The 12,061-nt window shown below is 41.0% G+C and overlaps 1 protein-coding gene across 9 annotated transcripts in view; it reads right to left on the bottom strand.

Moving 5' to 3' along the window:
* Positions 1-11,523, bottom strand: part of ctnnd1 (catenin (cadherin-associated protein), delta 1) — an 87,526-nt gene extending 76,003 nt beyond the window's left edge. For 6 of the 9 annotated variants that reach the window (XM_088075303.1, XM_042485091.2, XM_042485095.2 and 3 more), the window contains exons 1-3: positions 11,388-11,523; positions 11,120-11,254; positions 1,537-1,684 (exon numbers count right to left, since the gene is read on the bottom strand). In XM_088075303.1, the coding sequence (XP_087931429.1) occupies positions 1,537-1,677 (141 nt within the window). In that variant the 5' untranslated portion in view covers positions 1,678-1,684; positions 11,120-11,254; positions 11,388-11,523. Of the gene's footprint in view, positions 1-1,341; positions 1,466-1,536; positions 1,685-3,145; positions 3,240-11,119; positions 11,255-11,387 lie in introns of those variants that run through there. The other 3 variants (XM_088075302.1, XM_042485096.2, XM_088075306.1) reach the window with 3 other exon arrangements.
* Between the last annotated feature and the right edge of the window lie 538 nt (positions 11,524-12,061).

The following is a 12,061-nucleotide window of genomic DNA, read 5'->3' as shown; positions in this document are numbered from 1 at the left end:
GATAATACAATTAAAGGATGAAATAATAAGCTATGAAATTAATAATGAGCCACAGAGAGACAAAGACACAAACGTCTTTCTTTTATGAGTATAAAGCAACAGCATTGTCTGCCCAGGAATGGTGATGAGTGTGGTGCACTTCGCATTCCAACCACAGGGGCCAGTTCTATGCATCTCTACAGCCATCTCTGCAGTTAAACTCCACTACTATGGGGGTGCAGCCAGTGGGCAAATTGCTCGACAGCAATTCAGACATGGAGTAAAGTTGTCTTATGGTGACATAGATGTTGTATCTAGAAAAAATACTTCTGGGGGGCGCAATAACAGCCTTTAAAAGTGCCACTCAGGCCTAGATCACAAAAACAAGACTTTAAGCAAATGAACACACTCCTGAGTTCAGATAAGGGCTCAGTCAAAGAGAAGAGTAAAAAAGTGCCAGGCAGATATGAGCATGTGGGAACCTGTCAGTAAAGACTAAGGTCATGTTATGTTATCTGGGAGAGAAGCAGAGACATTCTGAGACCTATGGGCTATGTAAACACATACAGCAAAGATAAGAACCAGCATACCCCACATTTCTGTTCTGCTTTCACAATAACACACACTGTTCCTATATTTCTGCTCCTTATCAACCACTGAAATTACCTTGGACTGGGATTTTTACCAGGAAATGTGTGCTCCAATGCAATAATGAAAAAGGTAAAGTGAACAAGTGAGAGGACCCAGTGTGTTTCAAAGGTTGCCTCAGGTCTTTAAGTATGCTTTTGTGTGTGCACATTGTACACCAGTTTATTCATGTCAGAGATCAAGTTTGTTGCTTTTTTTTTTTTTTTTTTTTTTTTACAAAGAGTTCATAGCTGAGGAAACAAGTATGGCTAAACCCTTTTCCACATTAATGGATTTAAGCCCACTCAAAAAACAGCTGAGGGGTGTCTTCCTTTTACCTGAAATAAATAAAACAAATTATAAATAAACCACATGGCTGACAAAGTGTATCTCAGCTACTTAGAGAGGCTTAGAAAAAGCCCAATATCAGATATCATCAAAGACATTACCCTGCATGCAATTTCCCATGGTGAAGGTCAAGACAAACATGATGGGTTACATTGTTAATCTTGATTGGTGGAGGGCAAGAATGACGATGAGGATGTTGAATTAGACATCCACCACAATGGAGGAAGGAAACAATATATAATGTGAGAAGCAGCAGAGACTGAAAATCACCTCCTCAGGAAGGCAGTATTGAAAGGTGCTTGACTCGCTTTATTTCACTATGTTTAACTCCCAAAATTCAAGTTTAATTCAAGTACATTTCAAGACTCCAATTTGACTAAAACCTACCAAGGAGGTATTTTTTCCTACAGGTTTGGTTTAGGTTCTGCTGCTATCCAGCCAGTCCACACACATGGGATGGAGGTGACCATGGTGATGACAACAGATGCACTCATGTGGATCAAGGGTGAATCCAAGTGACCTTTCAATGAAAAATGTGCGTGAAGGTGGGAGGAAATGCAGGCAGGGTTGGTTCCGTGTTACCTGCATGTTGGGGAGGGGGCGGGGCAGGGTTCTGTCACATGACCTCCGCTCCTCCTCCAGAGCTCGGCTCAGCATCTCAAACTGCCTCTCCTGCTCCCGCATTGAGGCCAGCAGGGAGGCCGTACTGGCACACTGCTCCATTCACACACTGAGAGCAGAGCACGAGAAAGGAAAGGACAGGAAAGGACAGGAAAGGACAGGACAAGGTCAACAACATAGAGTAGAAACATTCAACCAACACCAGGATGTAATTGAAGAAAAGACATAGAGCAAGGCTGAGTCCCCCAAGCACATATAAAGTCAGAGGGGCCCTGGCATCGTGCACATTTGTTAATGCACACATTAAAGCACTAATGATGTTGAATTTTAAAGGTTAAAAAGAAGCAGGGGCTGACACAGGAGGGCAAAGCAAGGTAAGATAAATAAAGCAAGAGAAAGCACAGGAGATAAAGAAGCAGGTACAAAGAAAAAGTGTGATCAGACAGAATACGAGCAAGAAACACTGAATCAAAAGCAAGTGTTAAGAAAGAGCTCACTACTGAAGGATTTATCTGCAAAAGTGATCATTCATTGCCAGGACATGGTGGGACTGCAGATCATGGATGAGGGAACATTACTGTCACTTAATTGGTGCATTTCTTCACCTTCTGTTGTGCATTGTTAAAAAATAGAAAGAAAAAAGTGAAAACTAGACGAAGGACTAGTGCAAGTGTGAGAGCATTCAGAGACAGCATCGCATTACCACATTTGGCAGACCTCATTTTTCTATTATGCCACTTACTATAACAATGGATGGCAATTCAAACAGAAAAAGTCATAAAAAATAGGCTGGTCAATGGTCTTTTTTGGATTTCAATCAATGATCTAGTGTCAGATAGTGCTATGGAAGCATTATCCTGCATTCCAAGGTAAAAAAAATATATATATATATAACAAGCAACTGAAAACAGAATCAGTCTGGCAGATACCTTCCTCATATCAATGTTAAAGACACAAAGGGCTGTAAGGCACCCAGTAACTCACCTGGGCACCCCGCGTATAATTACTATGTCTATGAGCTATGAGTTGTTATTCTTTAGAATTACGTCATTAGCTTTATAATTTATGTTGGTAGCTTTGTAAATATCATACATCCTTCAATGCATTAAAGAGGTCATTCTTAAGCACTGTTAGGTAATGCTTTGTTACTTAACACTGTGGGTTGTGAGTATTTACAAGCATTGTAGCACAAGAAAAATATAAATGCATACATACTGTAAATGTATTTTGCCTGCTGAGAACAAATATCCCTCCCTCAAAAATTAAACAGAAAAACTGATTAATGCTGTCTCTCTGCTACTCCCATAATATATATATATATATATATGTATATATATATATATATAAATATATAAATATAAAGGACATATATATATATGTGTATATATATATATATATATATATATATATATATATATATATATATATATATATATATAAATATAAATATATAAATATAAAGGACATAAAGTCTGCATGTAGGGCTGTGCAATTAATCAAATTTCAATTTCGACTGCTGACAATTACAAAAACAATGTAATCGAGAAAAAACAATTATTTGCAAGTGTACCTGTATTTCGTCTTGTCTTGTGCCCTGAATGCCATGGGCCTGCGCATTTTGGCCCCTCCATCCCTCAGCCTAAACTCATCACATGCAGCCGATACTACCAGAAAGCAAGTTGTATCAGCACAAGGAAAGATGACAGACGGAGAGCAACAGCGTTTGGGGAGCAAATTAGGCAGAACAATTCTGTTGTGCGGGAACACTTTCGATATGAGGCATCCGACATGGAACAAAAATGAATAAAATGCAAGATTTGCGACATGGTGGTGTCTGTATCACATGCATCAAATCTTATCAATAAGCTTAAGTTTAAACACAAATTGGCCTATGACCAAATCATAAAACAAACAAAAGGAGAAAAGGACAACCCCAGAGCAGTCGTCAGTTAAGGACACAAATTATACAAAGCAACTCAACAGGACTTAAATTAAGGCATCAAAAGAAGCTCTATTGTAAAAGTATTAAGGGAAATTAATGTTCAACAGTCTTTTATGTTCAATAAATGCAACATGTTTACAAAGTCAGTGAGTAATCCTGGTAAGTAATCATGATTTCAGTATTGACCAAAATAATCATGTTTATGATTTTCGCCTTTATCAAGCAGCCCCACCTGCATGTAAAAATAAAATAATGGTGTATTTTTGTCCTTTAAGAAGGGTCATTATAATTCAGTTTTCTCCTACAGATTTCATCCAATTGACTTCAAATTTAAGAAATCCTCTCAGAAGGCGTGGGACATCAAAAGTTATTAAATTTGTGAGTTTTCATCACACTGTGGCCGTTACTGGGCCAAACATTTCCATGTCTCGCCATGAACCAGGAAGTACCCAAGGGGGAGGGTACTTCCTGGTTCATCACCTTAGTGACCATCACCTTAGCAACCTGGTATTTGCCGCCAAACAGGAAGTTGTTGCAAATTCACTTTGCATCAACCGATTGGCCCCAAATGTTACAGCTGAGATCAACGTGCAGCCTTGTACACATCAACATGTCAATTCAGTGCCACCAACTGGGAAAAAAAAGAAGTGAACCTCTTAAGACAACTATACTTTGATTTACATGACATTTACATGGTTTGGTCTACATATGATGTAAACCAGATGATGTACATTTTGTGTGGTCTCCAGCACCACCCACTGGCCACAGGAAGTATTACCCCATATGAAATATTTAACTGAAGGATCGAAACTCTCTTCCTACTTTTTCTGACTTTCACTGTTCTGGGGTTACTTGGCTGACAATTATCAATGTCTCACCATGAACCGGGACGTAAACAGTAAGTGCTTTATAACTCTAAGGGACATGGTCCAATCTGCACTAAAAACTCCACATGTTGGATGACAGTCTTGCCCTGAACACACCTACATGACAATTGTTACTATTACTTATAGCCCCCTCTTCTGGCAACAGGAAATGACATAGAAATGACATGCGAGTTTATCCGATTGACTTCAAATCATCAGCAATTCACATCAACATGTCAATGAAGTATGATACTCACAGCACCACCAATTGGAAAAAAGAAGTGAGCCTCATAACACAACTATCCTTTGATTTACATGAAATTATTTACATGGCTTGGTCTACAAATGATTTAGACCAAGATGACGTAGATTTTGTGTGGCTTCCAGCGCCACCTAGTGGCCACAGGAAGTACTACAACATGTGAAATGTCCAAACTCTCTGCATACTTTTTCCGACTTTCACTGAAATGAACGATTACATCACTTGGAGTCTCGCCAGTAGCCCCGACTTGCGTAGGGGTGCAAAGGCCCGTTCATCGCTGCTTGCAGCTTTAATTAGGGCCCCAGTGCTGAACGGTGCGAGGACCCTCTTGGAATGCAAAGAATTGTTATTATTATTTTTCTCTCAAATGAATTGCATTTTTGGAGGTCTGAACATGCTCAAAAAAACTAAGGTTTCATTAGGATCCCGCCCTGAACATATCAGTATGACAATATCCACTAGTCATAATAGCACCACCTACTCGCAAAAGGAAGTAAGCCTTGAGGGACAATTATCATTGGATTTACATGATACAAATGATGTACACAAAGGTGACATTGAATTTGTCTCCCCTCTGCTGACATCTAGTGGCAACTTGAATTACTACACCATGAAATTTGGCAGCTTTATCAGGTCTGTTGAAAAAATATTTTAAGGGTCTCAGGCGCAAGTTTGAAAAAATGGCTCAGGACACCCCCTATTACATTTGTGTGAAACAGCCCCCGCCTCTGCTTTCACCTACATTAACCAAAATTGGTAGGCACATGTAACACCCCAAGATGAAACATCTTCTCAGAAGGACTTGGTCGTCAAAAGTTATTAAAATGTGTGGTCATTATTGGGCCAAAAATGTCCATGTCTCGCCATGAACCAGGAGGTAAACAGGAAGTAGTTAATAACTCTAAGAGACATGGTTCAATATGCACCAAACGTCACATTTGATGACAGTCCCATCCTGAACACACCTTCTTGATAACCCTTACCATTTCTGTGCCACCTACTGGCAACAAGTAATGGCATGAAAATCACGTTATTCTCTGATGTAGTATATCTCCTACAGATTTCACTTCACCCAGTTGACTTCAAATGTGTTCCATGACACCTTAAGACATTTGATATAAGAACTGATTTAAAAAATGAGTTTTCGTCACACCATGTGGGCGTGACTTGGTTTCCAACTTTGATGTTTCGCCATGAAACAGGAAGTTGTCGTATCTCACCCTAACATCGTGCAATCTCCCAAAAACTTCTACTGCTTGATAAAGAGTCACGCCCTGAACACACCTGAATGGCTCAATTGAGTTATCATAATAGCGCCACCTACTGGAGACAGGGAGTTACACGTTTTATATTTTGATGTGCACCTCCTTCCAAGTTGACTGTACTCAGCTCAAACCCCGTAAGAAAAGCTTTAAGACCATGACAATGCCTGCTTGTGATTTAATAGGTTTTTTATGAACATTGTTGCCATGGCAACATGGTCTTCGCCGCCAAACAGGAAGTTGTTAGAACTTCAGTTTGCATCAACCGATCGGACCCAAATTTTACAGGTGTGATCAAGGTGCAGCCCTGAACACATCAACATGTCAATTAAGTATGATGATCACAGTGCCACCAACTGGAAAAAGAGAGTAATACTCTTGACACAACTATACTTTGACATAAACATGGTTTGGTCCACAAATTATGTAGACCAAGATGATGTACATTTTACGTGGTTTCTAGCGCCACGGGCCACAGGAGGTATTACCCCACATTAAATATCTAACTGAAGGATCGAAACTCTCTGCCTGCTTGTTCAGACTTTCACTGAAATGTAAGATCACGGGACATCGAAAGTTATTCAGTTTCTGAGTTTTCATCATACAATGGGGGTGTGGCTAGGTTTTCAACTTTGATGTCGCCATGAAACAGGAAGTTGTAGTAGCTCAATCAGACATTGGCCAATCTGCCCCCAGACTTCTCATGCTTGAGTCCCAACCTGATAACATTTGCATGGTTCATTTGACTAATCGGCATACTGCTACCTACTGGAAACAGGAAGTCACATGATTTATATTTTTAGGTGCATCCACTTACAGGTTGACCACAGTCAGCTTAAACTTGGTAACAAAAGCTGCTTTAAGACCTCTATGATGCCTCCTTGTGAAGCTCATATGTTTTTAATGAACACTGTTGCCGTGGCAATGTAGTATTCGCAACCAAATAGGAAGCTGCTCTAATTTCAGTTTGCCTTTACGGATTAGCCCCACATTTTTTGCAGTTGTGATCAGGTTGCAGCCCTGAAAACATCAACATGTCAGTTAACTATGATACTCAATGCGCCTTCTGCTGGCAACAGGAAGTATACCTTGTAACACAATTATCGTTTGATTTAACATGCTTTGGTCTACAAATGATGTAGACCAGGATGACTTTGATTTTGTGTTCTCCGGCACCACCTAGTGGTCATAAGAAGTACTACATTGTGTGAAATATCTCACTCAATGAGTGCAGCATTCTCTCCAATGAATTGCATTTTTGGAAGTCTAAACATGCCCAAAAACTCCATGAAAATTGCTACGCTCATCCAGACTGGCGAAAAATCTTGTATTTTGGGGTCTTCAGAAATGGGCGTGGCAAAATGGCTCCACAGGAACTATGGGAAGTTCACATTTAGTTTCACCTACAATTATGAAATGCAGTACACTTATGTATCATGCAAAGACAAACAAAAAAGCCTCTCAGACCCATCCCCTAAAGTCAACAGGGGATTAGCTATTTTGAATTTTGTGCTCAATTTTGGCAATTTCAGGCCTCATACTTTTGCCATCTTCTCCTACAGCATTAATCAGATCGACTTAAGAGTTGGTGTGTCCATTTTCAACCCCTTGGTGATGAAAAGTTGTCACAGGTCCGTGAAACCTGAACTTTTACAGTTTTCCCGTTACGGGCCATACAATTTTGATGTCTTCTCGCCACAAAATAGGAAATTGTTGTAATTTTGGTGTACATTGTTCAATCTGCCTGATAACCGTCCCCTCATGCACTCACTGCTGTGTCTAGTAGGGCAGAGCGTTGATACCTAAAATCAATATCACGGTTAATTGAACATTTCACTCAAATTGTGCTTAATGAACAATTATTTTGTTTTTTTGCTTCCCTGTTTTTTTTATTTATTTTTTGACCTGAAAGTTCACTGACATGGTTTCATTTGACCACAGTGTGTTGGAGTGTAATAAACATATGATGCATTATTATTTATCACACGATCCAGCATTACATAAGAATTAAAAGCTCCATCTTAAACAAACTTCAAGTAAAATTAAGTATAATGTGCTGATAATACGCCTACCTCTGACTGCAAGACTCTGACTTGAACTTCTACTGTGTGCTAATAATCATTGTTCTTGAGAAAAACAGTTTTAAATAAGCCTATTTCTTCTATAGCTGCCAACAGCCTGCCAACATTCTGAATTAGAGAAAGGTTGAAAGTAAGGCAATGTGCCTGTGGCCCCAGGCCCCCAAATCACTATCTTAGTGCTCACTTCACAGAGTCTTTTGCAATGTTACCAATAAAAATATAGATTTTTCTAAAGGAAAAGTCAACTATACTTGCTCATTCATTATATGGGATCTTAGACTGTCTTATCTTCTCCTCTGTATATTTCTATTACTATTTAATGAAAACTTGGAAAACTATACCATTTTGTACTGCAGTTTAAAAGTCTCTCTCTGTCACAGAGATGAGGAAAGACAAAGACGTTTGTTTTACTCCAACTTCCCTGCTTCCCTTTCAAAACAAAAGCCCTCTGACAGTGTCTCTGTGGACAGAATACCATCAGTTGCTGATACATGGCATTTTGTTTTGTCGGCTGTGCATGACCTTGCACAACTTCATAAATGAGTGGAATTTGTGGTTATAAATATGAAAATACGGTACTAATATCTGCGGGCAGCAATGTGGCAGCAACGTTGCAACAATGCTGCATGTGTGAACACTAGGGCTGCAGCTATCGAATATTTTAGTAATCGAGTATTCTACTGAAAATTCCATCAATAAATCAAGTAATCGGATAAAACATATTTTTGTTTAGTTAAAGAGCAATTATAAATATACATGAGACAATAAGACATTTCACCTAATAATGAACCATTGGTTTCCTTTTTTAACTACCCAGTTAGCTTTATTATGTTTTTATTTTCCACCCTCATCACTCTACAGCGCTGTGTTTTTACAGATTAAATAAAGCCTGTATGAAAGGCACGTTAGCCACGCATCGACAGTAGTTATAATTAATAGAAACCTAGCCCTCCGCAGGGCTAACGTTATGTTAGCAAGGTACAGTAACGTTAATCTCATTAATTAGCGCTACGTTAACTTAATTTTGCCTTGTCTCGGGTGACGGTCCTCCGCTCTCGGAGTAAACAGGGTGCCTTCGGTGGAGATGCTGCAGCATTGAAGACGTACTGTTGTGGTATACAAGCGCTGTCTTACAGTGAATACACGCAGTGTTCGCCTTGGTGTCCAGCTTGAAATGCTCCCACACTTTTGACATTTTCTGCCTTTTCCTTCGCTTTCGTCGCCTTCTTCGTCGTTACCTCTACATCCATGGTTAAAACCAAACATATCCGCCGCCTCTTTCTTCTTCCTTTACGTGCGTGACGTCAGCTCGTTGTGCCGCATTAAAAGTACTCCGGGCGAAATACCATGCTTTGAGCTGGCAAATTTAAACGATTCCTCGAAGCAGAGAATATTCCTCGATCATTTTTTGTAATCCAGTTACTCGAATTATTCGAGGAATCGTTTCAGCCCTCGTGAACACAACTAGCATGAAACACGCTGCATTTCAGCGAGGCTAAAGTCATGCACTTCTGACACGCGGCTATGAGAAACAGGCCTGACCCTGTGGAACCAAAGATTTCTCATTACACAGTTTAACCTCCTCTCTCCTCGCATCTCCTCCTGGGCTCCTCCGCTCACATCTCCTGTGGGAGGGACTTAAGGCGAGTGAAGGAAGCTTGGAGTCAGGTTAGCGTAATTAAAAGCACCCCTTCCCCTTCTTTTTGCATCTCTTCCTCGACTCCTCAGCTCGCACCTCCTGTGAGAGAGACTGAAAACGCGGGAAGAGAAGGCGAATGAGGGACACGAGGATTTAGGTCAGTGTAATGAAAAGCACCCGAAGTGTGTGTGAAGGGGAAGAGAGAGAGAGAGAGAGAGCATAAAAAAGAAAACCCAGTGACTGAGGGACACACCCCTGGTGTACTTTGAAAGCCCATCATTACAGGGGCTTACAAATGATAGCCCTCATTAAAACACCTGGCAAAGCACCAAGGGACCAGGCCCGACAAACAAAATTTACTTAAAAATGTTATGCCTCTCCCCTTTAAATACTACAGAAGGGACATTTCTGAGAAAGCTTGTCCAAACTTGCTCACAATCTTTTCCATTTCTGTCTCAGTCTCAATGCAGCCACGCCTGCAAGGTATTTAGAGATCATGACAAGCATGCCCAAGCAACAAGCATGCTACACTGAGACTCACCATGCTGCTGACTAAACTAACTTAAAAATTAACAATTCATGGTTACTTTCGACAAGCTACCAAACAGGTTTATGTGTATGTTGTTGCTGTGCTACGTCACATGCCTAAACTCATGAAAACCACGACTGCAAGCCTACTCCGAGAATGATCCGGCAAGGCAGATTTAGCCTGAACTACATTATCAAAACACAAACACGCCTGCCACCTTACCACACCCACATATCCAGACCAACACAACAGGTTTTCGCTGTTTTACCACCTCGTTGCTCCGCCACCGCCCCCTGTCCCCATCCTCTCCCGCGTGGCACATCAAAACATAGCTGCTGAACCATTAAACTGTGTTTTCACAACAGACTTTAAGAGCACCAAAGTTAAAAGCAGCAGAGCACTAGATCTGCAAGCATAATAGCCCGAATGGAACCTTGTCTCTTCACCGTCCGCAGAGAGTGGGCGTCTCAGGTAAAATACATAACGGCAAATTGATAAGTAAACTGAGAATGGACTTTGAGTCCAACCTGAATGGCCCAGTTACTTCCTTGTACTCGCACCTGTCCTGAATACCTCCCAGCTCGCACAAAAGTATGATTAAATGTTGCTGCTTTGATTTTTTGAGGGCAACAAGCCGCAAGGACTAGTCATGACACGTTAATGTTATTGAAATATTATAACAATAACGTTGTATCAGCCATCTGCAAACCAGCCCATTCGCGTTACGTGGTGTAGGCCTACTTAACTTTCCCGAGTCTCACTCTAGATTAGTTATTCATCATGCTAAGGATGGAATACACCGAGGCTCGTAAAATTAGCTCTTGCTATGATAGCTAGCTTGCGTACACTGCACATACAACAAACCAAGTTAACCAAATTAAGGATCATTTCTCTTTCCACCAACAACAATCCCAACCCCAAACCAGCGGAACCGAGCGCGAAATATCAAAGGCAGGTCGTTACCTATTCCGGAGACTCTAAGGCTTGTTTTTCAAAGTCCATTAGTGATTGCGAGGAGGATTCAGGCCTAGCCAAGTGGAGAGCTGTTGCTGCTATTGCTGCCGCTGCTGTGCTGACACGATCCACACCTCCACCCGCCTGTCGGACAATAAGTGAGTTGCAATTAGACAAAAAAATCGCGCCCCACTGGCCAAACACCTTACAACTGCACAAATAAAGTGTCCACCGCAGGGCGAGGGCACTCGTAGTAGTTACGGTAAATAAGACCCACCAATCCTTTCTTCCCTGGTTTGGCTTGTAGTTCATTTGTCTCTGCTCTTCCTCTCCACTGGAGGGGAGAGGCGGGGCTGAGCGAAGGAGAATAGAAGAGCCGGGGGGCGGGGCGTTTTTTTCAAATCTCTCAACTCAAAACCCACCTCACTTCCAATAGCCTGTTCAAATCACTTTATTCTGGATTCCGCTCACAACACAGCACAGAAACAGTTCTCCTCAAAGTCACCAATGACCTCCTCTCCTCAGACTTTGGTACCCTCAGTATTCTCGTCCTTCTCGACTTTACAGCGGCCTTTGACACATTCAGCCACACCATTCATCTCTCCAGTCTGGAATCCTCCCTGAACATCACCAGCACTGCCCTCTCCTGTTAGAACTCTGCTGTTCGTTTGCTCATTCACTCCTGCTCCTGCGATCCCCCCACCTCAGCAACCAGCTCATTCCTCACTCCTTGCACCATCCGCTCCTCTGATGCTGAGCATCTGGAGCTGCACTGACCTCTCCCAGTTCAAAACACTTATCAAAATTCACCTTTTCAAAACTGCTTTTAATGACTTATTAATGTCATATTAATTTTAATGTTGTGTATTTTATTATGTATTAAAATGCATTGAATTTTATAATCTTTTTTTTTTTTAATTCTGTTAAGTGTCTTTGAGTATCTTGAAAAGT

The sequence above is a fragment of the Plectropomus leopardus genome, chromosome 3 (assembly GCF_026936395.1).
Source record: "Plectropomus leopardus strain MGB_pleo_1.0 chromosome 3, ASM2693639v1, whole genome shotgun sequence".
NCBI lineage: Eukaryota > Metazoa > Chordata > Actinopteri > Perciformes > Serranidae > Plectropomus > Plectropomus leopardus.
This window is presented reverse-complemented; position numbering and strand designations above follow the sequence as displayed.